The sequence below is a fragment of the Medicago sativa genome, chromosome 5, assembly GCF_051527215.1.
Source record: "Medicago sativa cultivar Bolivia chromosome 5, Bolivia_mono, whole genome shotgun sequence".
NCBI classification, from domain to species: Eukaryota; Viridiplantae; Streptophyta; class Magnoliopsida; order Fabales; family Fabaceae; genus Medicago; species Medicago sativa.
Genome location: NC_140753.1, coordinates 77,487,934 through 77,513,959, shown reverse-complemented (window position 1 = coordinate 77,513,959; position 26,026 = coordinate 77,487,934). Strand labels below are relative to the sequence as shown.

The 26,026-nt window shown below is 31.5% G+C and overlaps 3 protein-coding genes and 1 long non-coding RNA gene across 5 annotated transcripts; 1 reads left to right on the top strand and 3 right to left on the bottom strand.

The window, feature by feature from the left end:
- Positions 1-3,395: 3,395 nt before the first annotated feature.
- LOC146925263 (calcineurin B-like protein 3) lies at positions 3,396-7,122 on the bottom strand. Its single transcript, XM_085710232.1, has 10 exons — positions 6,937-7,122; positions 6,050-6,097; positions 5,806-5,966; positions 5,469-5,551; positions 5,168-5,227; positions 4,376-4,484; positions 4,202-4,254; positions 4,027-4,107; positions 3,793-3,905; positions 3,396-3,615 (listed from the first exon to the last, which is right to left on the bottom strand). The coding sequence occupies exons 3-10, from the start codon at positions 5,927-5,929 to the stop codon at positions 3,558-3,560; spliced, it is 681 nt and encodes a 226-aa protein (XP_085566358.1). The 5' UTR covers positions 5,930-5,966; positions 6,050-6,097; positions 6,937-7,122; the 3' UTR covers positions 3,396-3,557.
- Positions 7,123-10,394: 3,272 nt separating this feature from the next.
- Positions 10,395-12,982, bottom strand: LOC146925262 (E3 ubiquitin-protein ligase At4g11680-like). 2 transcript variants are annotated; one of them, XM_085710230.1, is made up of 3 exons: positions 12,459-12,982; positions 11,176-11,569; positions 10,395-10,904 (listed from the first exon to the last, which is right to left on the bottom strand). In XM_085710230.1, the coding sequence occupies exons 1-3, from the start codon at positions 12,935-12,937 to the stop codon at positions 10,758-10,760; spliced, it is 1,020 nt and encodes a 339-aa protein (XP_085566356.1). In that variant the 5' UTR covers positions 12,938-12,982; the 3' UTR covers positions 10,395-10,757. The 2 variants fall into 2 exon arrangements, with proteins under 2 accessions (XP_085566356.1, XP_085566357.1); XM_085710231.1 differs by having other exon boundaries at positions 11,176-11,533.
- On the top strand, positions 12,127-13,343 carry LOC146925261 (uncharacterized). Its single transcript, XR_015010456.1, has 2 exons — positions 12,127-12,217; positions 12,883-13,343. It is a non-coding gene; the product is annotated as an uncharacterized LOC146925261 (long non-coding RNA).
- Positions 13,344-18,732: 5,389 nt separating this feature from the next.
- LOC146925260 (ABC transporter G family member 26-like) lies at positions 18,733-22,674 on the bottom strand. The gene is made up of 9 exons (XM_085710228.1): positions 22,405-22,674; positions 21,601-21,893; positions 21,347-21,502; positions 21,059-21,242; positions 20,700-20,978; positions 20,323-20,607; positions 19,868-20,152; positions 19,667-19,774; positions 18,733-19,314 (listed from the first exon to the last, which is right to left on the bottom strand). The coding sequence occupies exons 1-9, from the start codon at positions 22,606-22,608 to the stop codon at positions 19,054-19,056; spliced, it is 2,055 nt and encodes a 684-aa protein (XP_085566354.1). The 5' UTR covers positions 22,609-22,674; the 3' UTR covers positions 18,733-19,053.
- Positions 22,675-26,026: the final 3,352 nt, after the last annotated feature.

The window sequence follows — 26,026 nt, the reverse complement described above, 5'->3', positions numbered from 1 at the left end:
GTGATGGTTTCATTGAAAGAGGTTTATGAGCATTTCTTACATGAGAAAGGGGAAAGGAAATTAGAAGCGAAAAAAAAATTACCAAAAAAGAATTTGAACATGAGAGAAGCTAAGGGAAAAAAATAAGCAGTATGTGTTTTATTTGTGAGAGTATAGGAAATAGTATGAGTAGTCGATAAATCTATGAGTTTGCTGAAGGAGTTGAAGATTTTTAGATAATTATTTTACAAAAAAATTGATTCAATTTAAAAAACCCACATAACTATAAATATCTAATAAACATTTATTTATCAACCTGATATAACAAATCTTCGATTTTCCATAATCATTTGCCATTATCAACCAAAAGAAAATAATTTGAAATAATAGAGGTTAAATGAAAAAATTCACAAGAAAGAGAATAACATCCAAAAACTAAATTTTAAAATTGAACTATTAAAGACTTAATTGCAGTTTTAGACTCCTATTTTTAGTAACTCGCGAAATTGGTCCGTTTATTTTAAAATTACTCAGTTTGGCCTCTTTCTTATATCATTGTATAAAATCCAATGACATTATTGTTGTGCAAAGAACAGGTCGAGTGATCTATTTGTTATAGAGACTAATATGTTATACGGAGTAATATTTTAATACCTTTTTGACAATATTTTGGTCTCAAATACCTTCAGGTGCTGGTTTTGTGCTTCAAGTGATGTGGTATCATTCAGATGTACACAGACTGACTTTAATGGAATTTCTATGGCATTCAAATATCATTGACCAATTGCAATAGGTGCAATGCATTCTCTCCGGCTCCAAAATTAACACTGTCTGATACAGTAAGGTTTTTATCTGCTGAAACTTCGGTTTTTCTATTATCTGATAGAGCAGCTCCAATATTCACATACTCAGTTTAATTTTATTTATAATGTCAGTATCCTTCTGATCTTTCTCATTTTTCCTAATGTAAGCTGTAGCTCTTTCAGTGACCATATTATCGGCTATATGTTATCCTTCATTCTTGATACAATATGCTATATACAATCCATCTTTTTTTTCTTGGTTCTTTGGAGCGCCTATGTCTATGTGCATGCACATGATAGTTTTGTAGTCTCTTTATATTCTGTTGTGTTTTTGGTGATGGGTTATATTATAATATCCTTAGTTAAAAAATGCGATAGATAGCTGGTGTCTTTGTCGCTGTTTGTTATGCTTATTTCTTACACAATTGAATATTACAAATTCGTGTTAATTGTTGTATAGATGAAGCAAGTGTATGCTAACATTAACTTTGTATATATAAGGGTATCCGCTATATAAATCATGGAATTTGAAGGGAAACTATATATAAGGGCATCTGGTAGAGATGATTTGTTAGATAGGGACAATTAATTGTATATGTAGTGGTTGGCCTCGAAACTGCAACACCCCCGATTATATGCAGAACATCAAAAAAAAAAAAAAACTCATGTCTCCGCGATCAATTTTAGCCATCCGAGAAAAATATTCCAACGTTAAATACTAATATTTCGACTGTACATCCGTTAAATCATTCCTGTTTAACGATAGGAGATTCCAATTAATTATATACACGTTGATATTGGTATATAATATGCAATAGAAAATACGATAACGATGCGTTCTAATGATATATTGTGTATAAAATATTCAATTTGCCGATTAATTAGACTTTATAAAATAAAAAAGTAGTCGTAATTCTAGGCCGTGCCTGGCACGGGTTTCCAAACTAGTTCCAAATAGATTTATGAACGGTCAATTTTATCCCTGAATTATTTAATTTTGTTAATCAACTCATTCGAAAAAACATTTTTTTTTCTTTTAATTCAAAATACTTAACTCAAATTTCTTCACTTTTTTATTTTATAAATTGGAAATGTTATTTTTTTTGGGATTTAATTTAATTGTAATTTATATAATGATGACTTTAAACAGCTTGGGTTGTGACAGTACTATAAAATTTAAATTATATTTTCAAAATGTCCAAGTAAATAACAAAATCTTAACCTTAGAAAAAAGTAAACAGCAAAATTATTCAATTATTTTGTGATTATCTATTTATGAAGATTAAGCTTCGAAGATTTTGTAATCAATAACATACAAGTTCTTTAAAAAACATCTAAATTTAGTACTGTAAAAAGAACTTGGTTGATGATGGGGGGTGTATTTGGTGAAATCAGCTTATTTTTGCATCATGCAGAACTTGGTTTGACGACTCAAGTTTAAGTGTTTTAAGGGTGAGGAATACCGACTGTTATTCTGGAAGCTGAGAGTTCCATAAAAGGTGAAATTATTGCTTATGAGGGCTAGAAACAACATGTGTGTCGTAATTTGTGTACGTTTGTGAACAAATGCAATCTTTCTTTTCTTTAAATCGTGCAGTAGAGGTCTGGACCGATGCTGCACTTTGGCCTGTAATGGAACACACAGTTATGAAGGTGGAAAACTTCACCGATCTGTTTTTCCAGCTTGTCTTTGCTAACTATGGTGCATTTGGATGTGTAAATTTGATTCTGTGACAATGTGGAGAAACTAGTAAAAATATAAGTAGCTGCTTACATGGATTTTATACGACTGGGAGCTCGCTCGGTTACCCTCAAGCACAGATAGTGCTAATTTGGAAAATAAGGCATAGGAATGTGTCTGACGAGGAAAGTAATTTTGTCAAAGCATTAATGTGTATTGAAGGAAATCTCCTCTAGAGGCCAATGAGGTTAATGGAAGTTAATTTTGATTACAAAAGTTTGGTTCCCAACAAGTTCGGATTGGAAATCGATGCCTGATGTTGAATTAAAGTATAACTAAGTTTAGCTCTTTTTAAACATTACAGTACGACCTTGTATCAAGTCTTAACAACCAAATTACAAGGTTACTTTCATTAGCTTTGCAACGAAAAAAACCACCAACATAAACCATGTTATTTTTGGCCAGTCGCCGTGTTTTTAATGAAAAACAATGTTCCTGGTAAAAAACTCAAGTTATATATCTTACATGTATATTTTAATGAAAAACAATGTTCCTGGTAAAAAACTCAAGTTATATATCTTACATGTATAATTTTGTATAAGTTTTTTTTTTAATTAATGAACAAAAATTAAGGAAGGCAAACTGCATGCAATGTCAGATAACGAACAAGATTATTGAAAATTTATAATGGAATCGGCATGTGATTGTACCAAAAAAACAAAAAATCTGCATGTAATCTACTAATTACAGAATTTCAAACTTGAACCCAAGTTAAAATGAGTGTCTTATTAAAGCTTGTCATTCAAGTATCCATATCACCTCACAGAATCCTTGGATCAAGGAATGGAAATATAGTCCCGAACAACACAGAATATGAACAATAAGGATCTTTTCAAGTTTTCAAGCCATAAATTAAATTTTGCCAAAAAAAATAACGAAGCAATAAATCAAATGTATTTCGACAAGGTTTAACTACAAAAACAAATATCTTCGAAGAAATATAACCAACACATGGCAAGTAAATCTCTCTGCAATATCCTTTCTTACACAAATGAAACCATATGCAACATGATCAAGTAAATAATATTTGACCTTCAAGTATCGTCTACTTGTGAATGGAATACAAAGCTTGGGAACGTTGTGGTGATATCCCTATTCAACACATGAAAAAGGATGTCAAAGAGTGCCAAAAATATAAAATGAAAAAATAAGTAAAGATTTTCCTATAATCAGTCTATAGTGATAATGTTATAGTATTAAATTTGGATCACTATATTTTGAAGAGTGCATAGACATAAGTTGGTAATAATGAAATATGACTTAAATTACCTTAGATACTGAAGGGTCATGTTCTTGAGTAATGATGGATGGCGCAAAACAAGGTTTCTCCATTCCTCCTTGTCAATCTTGCCGTCATGCTTCGTATCCGCTTCCTCAAAAGTCTGAACAAATCCGAAACCCAATGTTAAAACTAACCGTGTTTTCGTTACTTCTTGAAACAGAAAAACAGATTGGTATATATGCTAGAGGAAAGGTCGTAATCTTAAAAGGGTTGGGTAGTACCTTGTCAATTATACTCTCAATAACATCGTCTGATAAATTCATGCCAGATTCAGCAAGCGTAGCAACTACCATTTGTTTCACCTTTACATAAAAAGAAACCGAAGGTACAAATCAGGCTTGTCCTAAACAAGAAGCAAAAACTTAAGAAAAATAAGATTTAAAGAAGGCTAATCACCTCTTGTCTTTCAATAAAACCCTGCTGCTTGAGATCATACAGTTGAAAGGAAACTGAAACAAGATATTACATGGTTTTAGTTTTGGTAAATTGAAAAGAAGTATTATATAGTTTTAATTTTGGTAAATTGAAAAGAAGTAAGGTGAAGTAAACCAAAGAATTGAAGTAACATACACTCAATCTTTTCATCAATAGGGGCATTTGGATGGAAAACGGAGAGGGCACAGGCAAACTCTTCGAAACCAAGTATCCCATTGTGCTTTGTATCAAACAAATCAAATACCTACCCAGAAATAAGCTCATGTCAGATATTAACAATTTGAAGCAATATACAATATGGACCAATACATGCACATGTTGCAAGGAAGAAGGAATAGCATTTACAATGGTAATTAATAAGGTATGGAAAGTACATTTTTTTTTTAATGTTAAAACAAAAAAGGGAACATGTGGGAAAACTTATAATTGAAGGTAAATAATTTAAATGATTTTGATAAAGAATTAAGGTACCCTAGTTCAATATAAAATTTCACAGGAGTGAGTAGTCATGAAAACAAGAGAGGTAACCTTGTTACATTTACTTTGAATCGTGGTGAAGCATTAAGAATAACATGTGAGAAGAGGTTATTTTTAAATGCCATATGATTCCCCTAAAAAAAAAAAAAATTGTCATATGAAGACATCAATGTTAAAAAAACTCATTTCGGTTTAACTTTGTGGTAATAAAAAAACTCATTTCAGTTAACTTTGTGGTAGTAAAAAGAAGACGGGAATCAAAATTTCAGCAGTTTAGAATTAGACCGAGACAAAGTTTATTTTGTATGTCATATTAGGTTGAAATAAGACTTGGTTATTGTTGTATTTGATGGCCTTGGGCCTTGGCCTAATCTGATCAGAGAAACAAACAAAATTTCATAGTTCAGAGAAAAGTAACACAGATCAATAGAAAAGATAGAAATACCATACCCGATCGGCAAACAGACTCTCTTTTTTATTTGTCTTGAATAATGCCAATTGAAACTCTTCCTGCAAATGATGCATATTAATAATTAATATTGTAGGAAAAAAGTGAAAACTGAATATAACATGTCATATTTTATAATGTTGGATCCTTTCTGATTGAAGAAATTAATAACATAGCTTGTCAGAAAGTATAATTTATTGGTATAAAATGATTATACATGTTTTTTTGCATTGAAAAGGTTCAACCAACAAAATTTATTATATCCACAAACCACAAGTTGTCAGTAATGAAGCAGACACAAACCTTGTTGATCAGCCCATCATCAATCACCGCACTGCTGATCTTTTTAAAGAGCTCATAAAGAGCTTCAATTTCACTTACACTAACTGCGTACACAAGCAAAACAAATATCTATCATCATCTCTACCTATGTGTATTTATTTCCAAATAGTAGTGTGAGAGGTAAATGAATCCACAAATAAAATACAAGAGCATAACATCATGTCCATGCTTTCAAAATCAAAAAGTAATGACATAATATACAAGATATAAGAAGCACATATTCAGATCAGAATTCATTTTTATAAGAACAAAAGTAACAATAGCTGCATTATATTCATAAAGTTAAGTCGATGCATACACACTGTCTCCCTCGCAAGAATTTCAGGATCTTCAAGTCCTGTTGTCTGCTTATATAAGTCAATGTCACAACATTGCAATAGAGGAGCAAACAAATGCTTAATTCCCTCTATGCACTGCAACATGATATCTCTTGTACCTCAAAATCAAAATCCTCCATAACTGTTCCAGAAAACAAATCAATTAGATACCGATTCAGTTAATTCCTCATTAAGTCATCTTTAGTAGGCAATTAGCAACTAAACCTTTTAACCATTTCCAATTTCAGCTAGCCAAATCCCAAATGCCAAGATCTGCAAAATTTGAAGGCACCATAAGCAACAGAGTCTAGTTAGAATTGAAGTAAAATATCAATCACATTCTAAAGAAACTAAGTAAAATAATCAAAACAGAAATACAAAAGAACAAGTTCCGTGCTCTAATCAGGATCAGAACTTAACTGCAATTTACTTACTGCATGTTTGAATTCGCGGTTAATTTGACAAAAACTACACCTTGGAGCTTCGACAAAATCACAGTGCCACTATGATTTTGTCAAACCTACCGTAATTCCAAACATATTACATAAACTAAAAGCACTCAAAACTCAAACGCTACAAATTATGTATCGCTTTATTCCGATCAACGATTCCTAAGTTTGACCAAATTCATAACAAAATCTTAATACAACAAACAAATAACCTCACTTAATTACTCCTTGTAGTGAAGTAGTTTAACCAATTAACAAAAAATTTGATACCTAATTATTTATATAACCACAACAAACAATTCAATCTCTCTCTCTCTAGCACCTAAGATCCATTATCAATCATTCACCATCACATAGAAAACATCTCAGAATCGCGTTAAAACCATTCAAAGATAATCAATTCAATACCCCAATATTCAAAAGATTCAAAATTTGAAAACATTGAAGGTTGTTAGATTCTGAATTCAACCCAATTCATATACCAATCCACATGCATAGAAAATTCATCGATCTATCCAAAACAGACATAAATAAACACCAAGAAACAAAAAAGACATGAAATTTAAGCAAAATTGAACAACCCCAGATCAGAATTAACGATAATCATGCTCAATTATAAGATTTCTGAGGAAATTAAGAAGTGGGTATGGTGAAAAAACTTACCTTGAAGTTAAAGGATCAGTGAGAAATAGAAGAGAATTAAAGAAGCTTAGGGGAATAGTGGTGAAGAAGGGTTGTTGTGACGGTGGTTGCAGGCGAATGAAATCGAATCGAATCGAGAGTGTGTGATGAAGATGATGATGAATGACAGATGGGGTACTATGCTATGCAACTTGGAATGAAATCAATGCTGACACATCATATCATTATGAATTTATTGTTATTTTCTCTATGACAAATATTCTCTACAAATTTTGTTTCATTTTTTAGTTTTATTAATGTTTTTTTTATATACTATATAATTTAATTTAATTTTTCTTTTTTTTGGTGTCCGGGGTTCGAACCCTGGACCATATTCCTTGCCAACCGAGCTAAGTTCACGGGACATTTAATTTAATTTTTCTTTTGACTAGATTTAATGTTTTATTGAAAAATAATAAATTTTAAATATTTTTTGGCCAAATAATTTTTTTTTCTTTTATCAATTAGCCTAGTAACTAAAGCTCACACAATTTAATTGTGGAGAAGTGAAGTGTCCGGGGTTCAAACCTCGGACCCTGTATATAACATGTAATGTGCAATATTCATACCAACTGAGATAAGTTCACGGGATAGTCAAATAAATTTTTAAATTTATCAAATAAAATAACAACATAGCATTGAATGATTATATACTTCCTCCAGTCATATTTACAAGTAAATATTCATTTTTTAAATTCATTAAATAACTGATGTATCTGAACTATATTAGTACTCCATATACACAAGTAATTCAATGAACTTGGAAAAGCAATATTTGGTTACAAATGTGACTGGATGAAGCAATTGTTTTTATATACTCACTCTGTTAAAAAATAACTGTGTCATTTGTAAAAAAAAATTATCCTAAAATTGACTCATTTCAATATCATATTAATTACTTTTTTCAATCATAACTCTAATTAATATTACTTTCACCTTTCTCAATTCAATTAATATTACTTTCACCTTTCTCAATTCAATATATTTTACTTTGCGTTTTTTTGGTAGTGGTCAGGGTTTGAACCCCGGACCTTGCATATTTTTATGCATTGTCCAACCAACTGAGCTAAGCTCACGAAGACATTTTACTTTGCGTTTATGATAATGGGAAATGACCAATACTTAAGAAGACACTCAAAACTCATTTATTTTTTTTCTTTCACTTATAAATTTTTCTCAATATGTATGAAATGAATGAAAAAACTCAATTATTATCAGACGGAGGGAGTATTCAAAAGGTGAAAAGAAGTTAAAATGTGTATTCAAAAGGTGTAAAGAAATTAAAATGTGTTATAATTATGATTTAGTTACCATATAATAAGGGGCAAATGCATGTAGAAGTCTACATGGGCATGGGCATATCATATTTTCTAGAAATTTGTTAGAGCACCTCCAATGGGGGGTCCTTACTTAACAAGGACCACTCCCCGTTAAGGACCCTCCATTGGAGGAAGAAAAATTGAGTCCCCGTTAAGGAACGGGCAACTATATAAGGACCCTCTCTCTCCTAGGTAACTAACGGGTCCCACATTTAAAAAAGTAATAAAATGTGTACTACTTGGTCCCACTTGCATAAAGAAGTAATAAAATGTGTAGTACTTGGTCCCACTTGTAAAAATGAGTAATAGATAAATTATTTTTGTTTAATATGTAAAGATAGTGGGACATATTTAAGTACTTTTCATTGGAGTCCTTATTAGTGTATTGTCATTGGAGTCATTGAGTCCTTAATAGATACTTTTATTAAAAAATTATAAATAAGTGATGTGTCACGTAGGGTCCATTTAAGGAGTCCTTGTTAAGGAACTACCATTGTGGATGCTCTTAGTAGAATCTAGAGAATTGCTTTTCTCTCATCTATTTTTGCTCATTCCCATCGTTAACTCACGTTGAAAAATACATTTATTTGAGTTAACTCACGTTGAAAATACACCTGGATGAGATAACTCACGCTCGACTATTGGACGGGAATGAACAAAAAACAGATGAGAGAAGAGCAATAACCTAGAATCTAAACGACTAATGTAAGATGGTCACATAATATGTCTTTCAAAATTATTACTCACTTTGTTTAAAAGTGTTGATCAAGAGTTATGATACGATTAAATTTGACGTATAAAAATAGTTGATCAGAAGTTACAACTTGCATGAAGGGTCTATTGAACAATTTTCATTATGCAAGCCGCCTTGTTTGTTTCATAATCATTATATTTTCAGTTAAATTGTTGCAAGTTTTTTTTTTTTTGGAGGAATGTTGTAAGTTTTCTTCTGTGGAGAAGTTTAAAAATAAGAAATCAAATAAGTTAGGTAATATTTGCACTTATATATAAATATAGCAATTGGAAAAATAAAAAAAAAAACAAATATTTTCCAACTAACCTATGAAGTTGATGATGAACTGCCGTTCAAAAGAAATAAAAGTTGTTAGTGAACTGATTGGGGGACCATTTCTGATATTTAGTTTTTCTTCTTTAGAGTATAACTTAATTTTAAATAAGGTCATGTTAACTTGTGCACTAATGACACATGTTAAAGAATCCAAAAAGAGCAACTTTGCATTGGGAAACATGGTATTTTAAATTTTAAGAAGTTGACTGCACGACTTTTGATACGTATATTTCTATAATAAGTTCCTTAACATGTGCCCTTGAGGGCACAAGTTAACATTTGCCTTTTAAATAAGATACCTTAATAGTTATAATGGATAGGTCATTGCACCAAAAGTCCAGGAGTTGGAAAGTGACTCATAGGGGAGGCTATCTAGGCATACAACTATACTATAGAAGCCAATTTGTTTTTCAATAAATATAAATGAGATTTTTTTTTTGTTGTTGTAGAAAACCACTCTAATTAAGGTCATTGGCACTCCATTGGCCTCACAAAGTATTCTCACAAACTTCAGTCTTTTAAATTAGTTATGTGACTAATCTATATTCGGATGCTTCCATTGTGGATTAAAGATCTTTGCTATTTCTCAAAATATGTGTTATGTGTGGTTTGAATCTTGATCCTCTTCACAAGTTCAGCGTTGCTTAACCAACTTAGCCACACCAATTGGTTATGTAAATGAGATTTGAACATTGAATGTCCTTTTTTTTAATAAACAAAAATTAGGGCAAAAATATCACTATAATACAAGACTTTGTTTGATCTATAATCAGACAGACCAACCCTATGACTGTTGAAATTTTCCCTTGACAAGCTAAACCCTCCACATGTTGGTTTTATTTTTGCAAATAAATAAATTCTTAGACAGATTTATATAAAAATTTGCCCAAGCCCAAGCTGACCTTGTTAACTTTATCATCATTGTCATTATCCTATACAAGTATATATGACAATGGCTTCATAAAAAAAAAGTATGACAATGATAATCTACTTTTATTCAAATTAAAGTAACATGTCTCAGAGCAATGAAATGTGAAAATAATTGGTCAAAATTAAAAACCAAAAGAGTACCAAATAGTACAAACTTTATTATTGAGGGAACATATATAATATTTACTTCATTTTTACAATACAGAAATCTTATCTCACAATATTCAAATAAGGTGAAAAAAATAATGCTTAGGCATTATTTGAAAAGTTAAGCACTACTTAGAATCAATTATGCAATGTATTTTTGGTTACTGGTGAGCTATTCTGTACATATACAAACTCACTCAAGTAACCATGTTAAGTATACTAAAACCAAAATTTAAAATGAGAAAAAAAAACTTTAGACAATATCAAGAGTATACGCATGAGTATATGACCAAATCAATTTAGTCATGTGAGTATGATTGTTGTCTCAGCTACTTCTTCTACCTCTCTAATCCTTGTTTGCAAAGTGGGCAGCATGATATAATTTTTAGCCATTGGTCCACACATTCTAAATGGAACACATGAGAACATGGCAATTGTCTAACTTCTTCTTTATCTTTGTACTTTGCTAAACAAATGCAACATTCCTGTCAAACACACACACCACAACATGCCAAACTTATTTAATTCAATAATCAATATAATTGAATAAGACAAATCTTCATATTAATGGAAATTGTAGCATATGCCCAAATTGTAGGAAAAATAATAATGTTTCTATTTTTGTCTCATTTGAATTTTTTAGTAGCATTCCTCATTCTATAGATATTTTATCAGATTAATATTATGATATGATAGGATGAAATATGATCAAATATTTTGTGTAAAACTTGTTTACATTGTGAGCTAGTTACTTACTGGATCTTCATGGATAAATTTTTCAATACTTTCAGAGTCATTGCCAAGTTCTAACTTGGTAGCATGAGGTTCTTTATGTCTCCAACTTGGAAGTTGTGAAATTTGTTCATCAGATGCACCTTTATTAGAAGAGGCTATGTTCATGTTGTAACCAAGGAGGGTACTAATCAGTGGCACACAGCAACATAACAGTAGAAAAAGTAGGAAAGGGAAAGAGTAGCAGATTGCATTCCAAGTAAGCAAGGTGATGCATAGGACATGAAGTTTTGGAGCTTGTTGAAACGAACCAAATCGCGAGTCGAAAACCCAAACATTTCCCATCACAAACCATATGGCAAAGAAAAACTCCAGTGATGTCCTGCATTTGTTCATCAAGTGTGACATCCTGTATACACTGACATAGTATAGTCCAAATTAACATTAATTTTCAAATTTCACCCTAAAAACAGTTTGTTGGGTTTGACTCATAGTTTAATTATATACACGGACATGTTACACGTGTGGGGCGAAGACCCCTATTAGTTCAAGGGTAACGTTGTAAATTGAACTGTAGTATTTAAACACAAGTTGTACCATGTAAAAGTTTTTAGTGATTTTAGAAAAGCACTATAGCCGCTCTTGAGTCAGAGGCGTAGGCACAATTGGTTGAACTCCGTGCATGATTAAATATCGTTTGTTCTCTATTTTTATTTTCCGTATCTATATTTTTTTGAACCGGGGTCGCTGTTCTAACACAATTGCTCAACTATAAATATAACTTGTTCTCTAATTTAAGTTGGATTGATGACTATGAAAGTTATTCAAGCCAAGGTAACACACAAACAGGTTTCACAATTAATTTTTTAATACCAATTTGGTGCCAAGTATTAATTTTTCTTTTGTTGGACACTAACTTTTCAAAAGAAAAAGTTGGTAATACTTCCATCTTAGGCTTTTCATTTTTCACATGATTTATTCTAAATTAGATTGGAAAGATTGCAATAAGCACAAGATTCTTGTCTGTCACAAAAGTGAATTCCTTGAACTGATAAGAATAGAAAAGGTATGCTAGAGTATTTGATTCTTCCAAGCTCTATTTATGAGATAAATTTCAATACTTTTATAATTACTTGATACTTGGTATTTTTCTATCTTTAGCAATTCGATTGGTCTTGTCTAAATATCATAGTCAATTCAAGGTTCACAAATTTTCTTCTTTTTGTAATTACTATAGTACTATTATGCATCACTAATAACAAAATAGACTAAAGGAAATTCTTGAAGATTGAAAGGGAATAAAATACCTTGTTTCTCCACTATTTCTTTGCTGTTCCATATCAGAAAGGCTTAGAGCATCTCCTTGAATCAGATAAATTTGTCGGTATCGACCGTACACGGTAAGCAAATTAAGAACACATCCAATATCATAACCAGATATCCAAATCCTCATAGGCCAAACAGGTTTCTCCCTCTTTGAAATAACCAAAGTGAAAGTTGAAATGATTATTTGGACAATCAAAGCAATAAACTCCAACATCAACCATGTGCTAGAATTAAAAGGATTAGAGCCAAGGTTAGACCTTGATCCATTTTGATAATGGAAAACTCTTCTTAACAAGGTAAACCATCTTGATCTTGATATTCTCATAGCCATCCTAACCGAAAACGAAGGTGACGAAGCATGTTGAGGCCTATTTCTAGAACTAATCACTCTTTCTTCTGTTTCAGAATTTGAAGAAGATTGAACTATGCTGTTAGAGTTCAACAAGCACCTAGAATTCATTGATTTTTTTTTCTCTTTTGAAATTATATCAAGCTAAAAACTCTCCAATACATGAACAAAAGATGAAGTGTTTATAGGAAGAGGAGAAAGGGAAGAAAGGTGTGAAGGATATGTCAGGGAAGGTGAAGTTTGTGACTCAGAAGGTGACAAAGAATCAGCTTAAGAAACTTTGCTTTGATTCAAAGTGAATCACAAGGTTTGGTTTGGAGGGAAGTTAACCGTTGGCCAACTTCTTTTTGATCATATTTTTTATATGAAGCCCAACCTTAGGAAGAAGTTGGATTTCAATTTGGTCACTTTTTGTTTATGTAGTTAATTAATACTATAAAATTAGAAAAGTTTCAAAGATTTTTTTGTTTTGTTTTGGGGTGATATGAAAATAAAGTAAAGTTGATCTCTCTTTGAATTCAAGTGGATAAGACGTAAAGTGATTAGTATTTTGTAGGAGTCTATTTATATCATGTCCAACAAAAATAAAAATTTATACTATAGGCACAATTAAGAGAAGTACGGTTAAAAATATAGGCACAATTGATCAAACTTTATGATTAAATATGTGCTTTGGCTATGTGCATTTTTTTGTCATTTACTTTTGAACTTGATTGATGTTCTAACATAAAGCATATAATTTATAAACCATATAATATAACTATTTGAATTATTTGGATTATATGGTAAAAGGTTGGCCACCTAATCCAACTAGTAAGTAGTTCATGTAATATTGGGATGGTGTTGGTCTCCATGCTTCTATGAAATGATTGCCATATCTTCTATACATATTAGCCACACCATAGCACTCCAAAAAATGGAGTTTACGTAGCTTAATTTTATAATCTGTTATGATTTTCTTGTCTAATTAAAGAAAAGTTGTTAGAGTAAAGTTGTGTTTAATTAAGAATAAGGTTACTTACATATACACTTCTTGTGTGCTTGTAAGTTCCGTAACTATATAGCCTTATAGGTGGCGTCACCTAAGTTTATACATCCCCACCTTTATTTTATTTTATCATAATTAATAAAATCAAATTAACGACTTTGTTTTGTTCTGATTAATTGTTTTTGGGCACTGATTAATATTTTTTATAGAGAGTTTGGCAAGCATAATATCAGTTGCAATTTTTCAAATAATCATAACTTGACTCAAAAACTGTGTTATTATCAGCCAATAACTAAGTAACCTTCTAGCAAAGTTAACTTGTGGGGATCAACAAGTTGAGTTATAAGTCAATATCAGATAATTAATGTAGGATAAAGTAGGGCTTGCAGATATAAAAGCAAAATTGTTCATATTACTAAGCAACTACAGAAAATGGACAATTCAAAAAATGCAAAGATAATCTATTAAATGTTGATGTATAAAAACAAAGCTTTCAAACCTCATTTTGCATTTGGATTGGCTGACCTAGAAACTTTTTGTAGCAGGGGTAAAAAAACAGTCTATAAAATATTAATAAAAGGAAAATATTTTAAACTTTTATAAAATATACAATTTTATGAACCTCAAAAAAAGTAGTTTATAACAAATAACAGACTCCTTTAAAAATTAAATAAATAGCAGACTGTTTTTATTTATTTTTAATTAAATATGATGTATTTTGTATCACTATGCAAACTTAGTTATCGTGACGAATTTTATATGCATGATTGTCCAATTCAGTTTTTTTTTTTTTTTTTTTTTTTTTACAAGATTGTCCAATTCAGTTTAAACACCATGCTACTATTAATGCGGGTACTATGGTAATAGTAACATGTTTTGAGATTTGACGAAATAAATGACGAGATTTTCCAGTATGTGAAGAAAGACACATGAGCTTCCGTGAATAGTATATTCTCGTATTATTCCTCGATGATACAAGCTCTTGGCCCTATTCGTAAGCAACCATGTTCGTTGACATTCCTCTCGTGAAAGTGTTATTAAAGTTCGTGGGTGGCTCTTCTTTTGGCAATCCCAGTAATGCAGGTTTTGACGGTCTTTTATGAAAGGTTATGTCAATTTGGATTGAAAGTTTTTCTCAATCTTGTGGGAAAGCTTCCAATTTATGGGCTGAACTTTCAGCTATTTGGAGAGGTCTTCAATTGGCTTGAGACCTCGGTTATAGGGCTATCATCTTTGAATCGACTCTAAGACAACTTTGGATCTAATTACTGATACTACTAAGCAATATAACGTTCATCCTCATGCAAATTTGGTTTCGCTCATTGGGAAGTTTACTTCTCTTTCTTGAAAAGTCTCATCTATCCATATTATACGAGAAAGAAATGAATGTGCTGATTGATTGACTAAGTTTAGAATTTAGCGATAAAAATTAGAAAGATAAAAGATAAACCGTTAAAATTGTATCAATATATTTTATCTCATATTTTTTTCTTAAAAATTATTTTTAAGGAGGCAACAACCCCCATACCATTGTATCAATTTTGTTTTATTCGGGGAAAAGCAAACATTATTAATGATATTTTCAAGTACATATTTTTCCCGTTGTGGAGGCAACAACCCCCAAACGGCCAAACCATTGTACATGCATCTGCCATATTAAAATTCCAAATCGGCCGGGTAGTCTAAATTAGAGGGCAAGAAATATCACGGTTAATGGTCAAACTCATGCCAAATTAATTCAAGAATGGTCCAAAAAGCGTATAAACTCATATTTGCCCAAAATCTCATGACTTGGTCATGTAAAATTTTGACAAATGAGAGACCATTTTAAACATTTTTTTTAGCATATTCTTAAGATCTATATAAGACCAATATTAACTTTTAATTTTAAAAAATGGATTAATCAATTTTAATACGTACCAAACAATTAATATGCTATAACATCAATGAAAATAAGATTAAGAATATTCATATAGTATTATATAGCATTATATTATGGAATGTAAATGAAGTTGAGCATGTAACTTGAATGTCTAAAATTTGGCCACGTGTTAACTATTAAGAATTGCCAAAATGTTGTTGAAGTGACCAAAATTCAAAGAAAACCTATATAATTAACTAATAAAACATATCGTTTAAGCTTTAATTCTGACGTATATTAATCAAATTTGACCCTATTAGGTCGGTAGGACATGCAACGTGTTAGTGTAAACATATCTTTCAAAAGGAAATCAATCACTTTCGAGAAAATAGATAATAATTGGGAACAATTTGAAGCCTTTATTATACTTCTAATTTGTTCTTTGACCAAAAAAAGGGAAAATTATTATCTTCATATTTGTTACGAAGAAAATAAAAAAGCTTCAAAGTTGAAGAAAAAGTTAATTACGTCACAAAAATATACAGGGGCAAACCAATGTCCTCCAAGTTTCATATTTGCTGTCGTACATATAATTTCAAACACTAATATATTTATCAACGGTTGATATTATTTACTGTAAAATAAGTTGTTCATGTTCTTCCGGACAAAAAAAATGTTCATGTTGGATGAGTGATATCTAGAAATCCAACTACTCAAGTTTTGTTAAAAACCGTTGAACCATCTTTCGATAACACATTTTTGTCATGATTCTTCAGGTACATGACATATATTATTTTTATCTGTAAATTATATAGCTTTCTTTGACTTTGTTAGGTTAGATTGCACGAGCACACAAATACTATTTTGTACTTTTTTTTCAGGAATAATTTTGTACTTATAAATAAAAGTCCGTGACTTAGATACAGTTTCAGACTTGGATATCATTAACATGTTTCGATGGAATGCACTTAGAATCATCCTTGAAGATTCAATACGAATGGTGTGAAATTCTTAGCCAACATGACAAACTTTTTATAGTAAAATTGATGTCAACATATATTTGCTGAAAGATATTTGCGAGACAAATGTGTTTTGTAGTTTTGAATTTCTTCTCTCTACTACTTTCTTTTTTTGGGAGGAAATTAAAAAATTATCTCATTAACGTGTGCAGTATATCAACGACATTGTTAGTCGATCTTCAAGCTTATCACATAACCATGGCTGTTTATGAGTGAGAGGTGAAGATTTAGAGTGAGATAAAAAAAAGAGTTTATAAAAAAAAAATGAAAAAGGACAATTTTGGTATTATAATTAATTTTTAAATAGATTTGAGTGTAAGTGATGTTTCACCCCACCTCATATACAGCTCTGTATTTATGATAAGTTCATTCATCCATTATCAACTAGCTTAACTCTTTCAAAAAAAAAAACTAGCTTAACCGTCACAAACAAAACCTATTTCCTCTTTATTTGTTAAAGGTATGTGGTGATTATTGAAATACATGTAAGTTATTTCATAAAGAACAAAAGAAATAACTACTTAAACAGCGGAAACTTAAATTAAAGGATCAAGGCATATCTCCAGTCATTGCTCCTGCTTGAAGAAGTTGAGGCTCTTCTAAACCTTCCACAATCTCACTTTGATGGTGCAAGTCTTCTGAATAGAGATGTTAGGCTTAGGGAACCAAAACAAATGAAGTGCACTCCTTTATATAACTTCTGCCATCAAGAAGTTACTGAACGTGCAAAATAAAACTGCTCCTCCACTCACTCATAATGGGCAGTTACTAAATTTAAGGGAAAGAATAAGGACCATTTTCTGATTAATGGATAATTACCACTATGTGCACTTAGTGGGTAATTACCACTTATTTATTTAAGGCTTAAATAGGTAAGTAGTCCCTGCACTTTCACCCATTTTTGGGATTGGTCCCTACACTTTTTTTTGTTTGGCTTTGGTCCCTGCACTTTGTAAAAAAATTGGTATTGGTCCTTCTGTTTGATCACAGTTAAAAAAAATTCAAAACTAACATAGTGCCATGTGGCCCAATTATTTCACGCCACGTGGCACACTACAAGACAAAATTTTAATATTCAAGAATTAAAATATAATAATTGTTTTTAATTATTATTATTCATTCTAGTTTTATTAGAAAAAAGTAAGAAAAAAAAACAAACAAAATCCTCTATAAGGATAATGGTGAGGCCAACTACAAATCTAATTTCTACTTCTTCCTTTAAAATTCACCACCACCACCACCATTAACACATGTTTACTTCTTCTTTAGCCATCTCTATCAACACCCAACTCCAATTTCACCTTCTTCCTTTACTTCTGATTCATAATTCATCAACATCCAACTCCATTTTCATCTTCTTCTTTTTAAGTGAATGTTTTTCAATTCTTGCACTTAATAATTTATTCTCAAGGGACTGTTTTTGCTGGTTCATTCCTAATGCGCTTCCTCAAAACAAACGGAAACAACAGCAGAAGCGCGAACGGCAATGCAAACGGAAACTGAAACCTGATGAATGTCGAAATCGATTACGATCTCAATGTTCAATCACATTTTTTGATTTTGGGTTCAATTTAAAACCATAAAATCCATTCTTCCCCTCTCCAAATATTCAATTCAATCACGTTTTCCCCTTTCTTCTATTATTTCTTGTTTCTGATGTTTTTTATTTCTAATTAAATAATAATAAATAATTAAAAAACAATTATTATATTATAATTATTTCAATGTTAATTTTTTGTCCTTTAGTGTGCCACGTGGCATAAAATAATTGGGCCACGTGGCACTCCGTTAGTTTTGAATTTTTTTTTTAACTGTGAACAAACAGAAGGACTAGTGCCAACTTTCTTACAAAGTGCAGGGACCAAACCCAAACAAAAAAAGTGCAAGGACCAATACCAAAAATGAGTTAAAGTGCAGGAACTAATTACCTATTTAAGCCTTTATTTAAATAAATAAATAACTTAATTAGGGAAAAATCCAACAATCCATAGTAGTTATTCAATTCTTATTAAAAAAATGAAAATTTGAAAGGTCGATATTTGATCTTTAAATCTCTCTTCTTATCACATCATCAATCTATTACATCTATCGTATCACTCATGATTTTTCTTTATTACATAATACACCCATAAATGGTGTACACCAAACATTTTTTCTCAAATGAAAAACCAAATACAATAGAAACATTTTTTCAAGTTATGATAATAATTTCTTTAATAAGTTAATAAGTTATAACATTTGGTATTAGAAAAACTTGGATTCAGTATTTATTTTCCTTGCATGTTAAGTTTTCTTCAACATAACTCCTAATGTTAAATGTCAAGTTATTACATCAGAAGTAGAGATCTTAAACAAGTTATCATACATCAATCTTTCTGCGTAGACAAAAGTAAGCCAAGAACCGAAAGCAAAGAGCCATGGCTATCAGAATCCAAACTTCACTTAAGCCACCTTTCAAGTTTACAGTATCAAATGAAGGTGAACTTTGAAGTGTCCTGCACCCTCCTTCGCTTTCACATTCATATAGTTGGTCTCCTGAATATTGCACTTTTAGAAGAAGCCTGAATCCATAGTACATGAATGACATGTACTTCAACCATTGCATGAACTTTGGTATGTGCTGCAAGACAAATCAATTCAAGGTTTTTAAGTATCGTCTTTTTGGTTTAGTTTAACAGTGCAATTTTTGATTTTTTTAATAGTCATAATATTTGGTTTGGTTAAGTTTTTGTTTTTATAACAATCCTAATTTGTATAATTCAGTTTTATGTAAAGATAGTTTTGGTTTGGTAGGACAACTGAACTGGTGCACCTAGGTTCCAGATGAATCTTTAACATTTCGGTTCAGTTTTACCAAACTTGTAACGGTTAAGTATAGTTCGGTTTCCCTTCCTAAACCGAGCGATGAACAGTCCACAAAGATATATATGTTTAACTAGCATTGCTTCTACTTGCTACTTCTTTGTGCATACCTGGACATAGTAGCCACCTGTAAGAAGGAATAACATAAGTATCAAAGAAGCAACCATTCCTGCTCTTTGAATGCTCATAACTGCAGCTCCAAATAGTTCTCCTGCCCCCTATTAACAACAAAAACAACAGGGATATTCATTAGAGCTACTTTTAAACAAATTATTACCCTTTAACATGTTCTGAGTCTTGACATAACTTACTTGACTTGTGATAGCAATTAGCAAAACTGAAAATAACGTAAGGAAGAAGCAAGCCGCAGTGCTCTTAAAGCCAGCCATGAAGTACACAATAAGCATGAAAACAGTAGGATACAAAACATGTGCCACCATGTCACATAGAGTGCTGCTTGCATAGTACACACTAAGTCTATACATATCTGCTTTCCTTTCTTTTCTTAAGTATACCTTTTCAAATGGAAATACATAGACTGCTCCAAAAATACATGAAGATGTCCAAAATATGCAAATGTAGAACATTAAACCAACCTGCACCAGAAATTAGTCAATGGTTACTGAAAATTTCAAAATTGTTTAGAACAATTATGATGCATATTTATGTTTTTAAAAAATGATATATATGCTATAAATTTATATGTAAATTGCCCCCTCCATGACTTAAAATGTTCAGATCCGTCCCTGAAACTACCTAGTAGTACCTGATCTCGGAGTTGAGCCTCTGTATTGGTTGAAGATTTCCACCAAAGTAGCCCTAATAGAAGTGCAATTCCAAGTGCTTGAACCAATCTCAATATATCAAAATATTCCTTGAATCTTGCTCTATATGTTCTCTTATAAAGAATGGTGAATTGGTCTAACCAACTCACTGTCCATTCCTTTTTGACCTGAATAGCTAGTTGAAGATGTTTTGGTGTGTTTGCTCCTCTATGATTCTCTTCTTTTTCTTTCGGCTCCAAAATGTCTTTATACTTGAGTTGTAGATACTAACATGATAAATAAACAATTATTAAGTTGAGAATGAAATAGACCATGTATGTGATAGTAATGCCTATAAATAAATTACGATTAACCCTACCTTAATAATCGCCACTGAAGGGTCAGTGGATTCTTCATCTTTCAAAATATCTTGTGGAATACTTATATCATTCACTTGTCCAGTTGCCAAGTCAAGCAAGAATTCTGCTGGATTCATTGGTATTTCCGGGACGAACCTCAAGGATGAAAAGTACTCCGCTGTGTCTCTAGCCTTCCCATAATAAACAGGAGAGCCTTCTGATATCAGAAGAAGTTTGTCAAACATGTTAAAGATTCTGCTGGATGGCTGGTGAATTGTTGTGATTATAGTTCTTCCAGCCTAAGGGCAATTCAAAAGTATTTTTCAGCATATGTTCAAAACATGTTATCAAAATGAGAGTTAAATTTAGTTTCTGATACCTTTGCTAGTCCTTGAAGAGTGAGAAGAAGTTTGTTTGCTGAGGTGGAATCAAGACCTGAAGTTGGCTCATCAAGTAGTAGCAATGAAGGCTCAACAAGAATTTCATAGCCTATGCTGGTTCTCTTCCTTTCTCCTCCTGATATTCCTTTGAGATATCCTCCACCTATTTTTGTGTGGCGACATCTATGGTTGTACAAAAGATTATTTAGCAAAACAGTTTAATTTCTTTATTTGAGTATTCAATAATCATATTTTACGTCAAATTTTGATCCATGCTAGACACACACCTTTCTAGGCCTAGATCCTTGATAGTATTCTCAACTCTTGCATATTTTTCTTGCTTGCTCATGTTGGTTGGTAGCCTTAAGAATGCAGAGAAGATCAATGTTTCTTCAACTGTAAGTTGTGGGAAAAGAACATCCTCTTGTGTTACAAATCCAATCCTATAAGGTAGCATAAATGAGAGAGACATTAAAGTACATTGTTAGCACATATTCACACATTGAGTCATAGATGCTGATGTTCTAACAAGATGTTTAACCTTCTTTTAAGAGCAGGACTATATGGAACATCATTGTAAGATATCTTTCCCTTTACATTATCAAGTAATCTTCCTCCTACAACTCTTAACAAGGTTGTCTTTCCACTACCAGAAGGACCCATCAAAGCAAGAATTTCGCCGGGGCCAATGCTTCCTGTGATACCCTTTAAAATTGTCTTGTATTTGTTATTTTCTTCTACATGGTGTTGTGTTGCTACCTTTGACATCATTGTCTTTACAGGGTTTTTGGAAGCTGTTTGGCTATTTCTCACTTTGAACTCTACATCTTCAAACTGCACATTAAATGAGAAATTGTCTATTATTGAGAATGTGATCAAGTGAAGCAATTATCAGCACATCATTAGGAACAAAACAATGTCCGTGATAATATTCTCATTGACTCTTGAATTCAGTTTCCAATATCAAGTGGTCATCCATCAAATCATTTTGAATGCTAAAAGGAGTTTTGAAAAATCAAAACAAATATAAGTGCAGGTATAATGTCATTTAAGTACTTACAGATTCGAGAATAAAGTGGAAAATAAAATCATGTTAAGAATATATCTGAATCTGGTTAATACTTTTTCTCAAATTCACAAATCCTCAGATTTATCTAATTTAACATATATCTTTAAAGTTTAAAGAAAAACATGGAGGCCTAAAGTAAGGGTTTGAGTCATCTTATTTTTGGACCAATCCTGAAGACACTCGACTCTATTGCACGAAGAACCTTAATTCTCGAGCTAAGAGAAAAAGAACTTTGATTTCTGATAAAATTAATATTTTGCTCTAATTGTTCACTACCTTGAGATATACAGGGAGAGGGGGATCTTGGTTGAAACTGGATTCCTCAACTCGAATGTCAATCTCTGAATACCTATTGTGAAGGTATGCCTGAGACATGAATTCTATGCTGTGACCAAAGCTTCCTGCAATCTGCATGGAACCAACAGATGGAGGTGACATTGACATGTTGGCCTCAATCTCATCCTCTCTCACATTTTCCATGATCAATGAAGTTATTGAGAGCAAGGTGTTGAAACTAAGTATCTAATAAGAAAGTTTAGATGTTATGAGTCAACAGCATCACACCAAAAACTTTCCTATATAATGGAGGTAGAAACTTGGTTGGTTGGCCACATACTTTTCATGGCAAGTTCTTAATCCATGAAAAGATTGAAAGGCATGAATGTTATTCTTACATATCCTTTTAATTCAACCATTGTGATTTGTTATAAGAACATGTCAAGAACATGAATAAAATTGGCTTTGGCAATGTAAGTAACTGAACATTTATGAAAATAAAATGATAGATATGACTTGTCTCATTCAAAGATTGAACTATTCTTTAACTATGAATTTTTTGAGAAGTTAACAGATTTGAATCAAACATGATAACATCATGTAGATTTATTTATTGGTGACATGTAGATTTATTTATTTTAAGCTTTTGGAGCTTAGAAACACATTTAATTTTGTCATGCAGATTTTTCTCACACAAAAGTTCTAGATTAGAACAAAATTAAAATTTTCACAAGGTACACAAGCTGGTGAGTTTGCATTCTTGCAAGTGAAGTTTTATAAACTTAAATTTTATCTTCCCCAATTAGAACATTCTTTAACTTCATATTACTAATTACATAAATAGCTAATTAATATGCACACCATGGTCATGATGGCATAGATCAATCCTCATGGTCATGGACCTGTCTCTTGCTTTCTATTTCTACTTTGTTGACCCCTGTAACTGTAACAGTAGCATAGTTTCATTTGGTATCTATCATCAAGCATGTATGAAAGGAAATGACCGTAGTCGATAAAGGTTCAGTTCAAATCCCACAATAACCTAAATTCGAATTATGTTGCCGATGTAAGGACCTCATCGGTGAGCAATATGTAAATATATCATCCTTGGGCTTTTCTCCGGCCTTGGTACGCCCATCCCGGAATCCAACTTGCATTAAAAAAAATGAAAATTATATTTATATAAATGGTAAATACATGATGTGAGAGAAATTTTGAGATGAAAATTAATAAGTTAACAATAATTTTGTCCACTCTCCCATCTCACAATAATTTTAACCTATCTTCTGTTTAAATTAGCAAAGGGTTAAAGCTAGTGACACACAATGCACTTGGAAGCTTCTTCATGCTCCATAGGCCGAATATTATGACTTAGATGATTGCTGCAAAACGTGATAATCTCAAGTAAGGAATTCAAATCCCTCAAAAACATTGTAAAATGGTATTCATGTCATTTAACTAAAAATAGTTTTTCTCTTCGCCAATTATTTTATTCCTATTTTGTCTAGACATACATAACACAAAAAATTCAACACTGAGACCAACATACCTCTTATTCATATATGTAATTATAACAACTATTAATATGTTGAAAGTTACACTATCAATTATCAAACTTTGCAGACAAAAACAACATCATCATCAATGATTTACGTTCAAAATATTCCAATTCATCTAATCTATCCCATCAAAATAGATTTGAGAATAAAATGAAACAAAAAAAGAAATAGTCAATCCCATTAACCTTCATCTCCAAAATTAGACACCCAGTAATAAATATCAATAGTCATACACTACAAGAAAAACACCAAGCTGGGACGGAACGGAAATATTTTCCGTCCCAAAATAATTAAATTGGGACGGAAATATTTGACCGTTAAACCTTAAGAAACTAGTGCATGCTAAACACATTTAGATGAAGGTGTGGTTTAAATTCCTAAACTTTGAATAGATGAAAAAAATCAAATCCACATCTTAGACCAAATGATTGAAAATTTAGCCCAAAGTTCACAACTTTGCTAACACATTTTAATTGAAACATACAAAGTAATAGTACTAGTAATACACTTTCACATGCTCTTTCATAAGTTTGATTCAAGGAAAAGACGAGCAAATGCAAGCAATTGATAAAAGAGATGGGGACATCTCAATGCTCCTTAGCTGGCATTTGAATGCTCTCACCAAAAAGTCATTCAAGTTGAAATAATAATACTTACCATGATGAAATGATTGTAGATGTTGTGTTGTGAATTAATGCAACTATACTATTCAATATATTTACCATGATGAAATAATTGAGCTTTTCTATCTCTGTTTGTGATGCTTGTCCCTTAGTTATGTTTGTCTTGGTGGATTAGTTGAGCTTGTAAACTATTTTATGCATAGCTTATGATGCCTTTTTAATCTGAATGAATTTCAATTTGCATTTGAAAAAAATACTTGTAAACCAAGTGTTCAAAAATATTTATTTAAAAAGGGAAATGCTAACAAGTGCCCTCAATACACTTTATCAAGAAGTCTAAAGAAGAAAATTTGTCTTGGAAATGGTGCATTCAATGTATTGAAACTTTAAAAAGTAATTTTTTCTACTTAAAATTTACCAATTATTTCCATTTTTGTATCCTTAACAAGTGCCTTTAAAAAAATCTCCCACATTTGGCCAAAGAGGAGTAATAATATGCAAGACCATTCCTTCAAAAAAAATAAAATGCAAGACCATCTAACTTTTAACATGAGATATCAGTTTGATAAACTTTGTTAGGTAATTTCAAAATAAGCGTTGTTTCAGAAAGAAAAGAAAAAAAAAGGAAACCACTGGAGCCGTAGCGAAAGCGAGTCTTCATAGGGCTATTGTAAAAAAATTATTTCAAAATAAATATTACTTGTACTTTTTAATGTAAAACTATTATTTTACTTTCAATTATGATCTCTAATTAATTGAGTGTACACTACTTCCAAAAAGCTATACATAAGTCACAAAACTAGGGTTGCTATTGGGTGGTGCTTCCTTGAAGGCATCGATCGGGTCTACATAGAAGTATTTTTTTAATTTATCATATTTAATGTTGTCTATACTATTTTCCAAAAATATGAATGTTAACTTGATATGATTAATGTAGATCTATGTTTATCATACGACTTATCTTGGAACTATATTTTATTTTTGTATATAAATTTTTTGACAAGTATTATGGACAGACGAATTAATGTCTGTTTTAGTCAGTAGGACTCGTGCATCGCACGAGATGCTGGTCTATTTAACATAATAATAATAATATCTACGACAACCAGCACATGTATATTTGTCTAGTTACATAACTCAGTTGGAAGTAACATTGCATTATGTAAAGGTCGGGGTTCAAACTACAAATTCCCCACCTATCCACCTTAAATAGTGAATGTGAATTTCTAACTATTGGACCACTTGACAAAAAAAAAAATAATGAAACAATTTTTTTTATCAATGGAAAAACTACAAGAACAACAAGAAGAGAAGGAAAAAAAAAACCTAAAGGCGGGGAAACAAAGTTTTGTTTCCTTGAGAGGGGAGACAAACAAGTTGGGATGATATTGATTACATGAACATGAGAAAACAATGCATCCAATTTAGCAAGCCAATTTG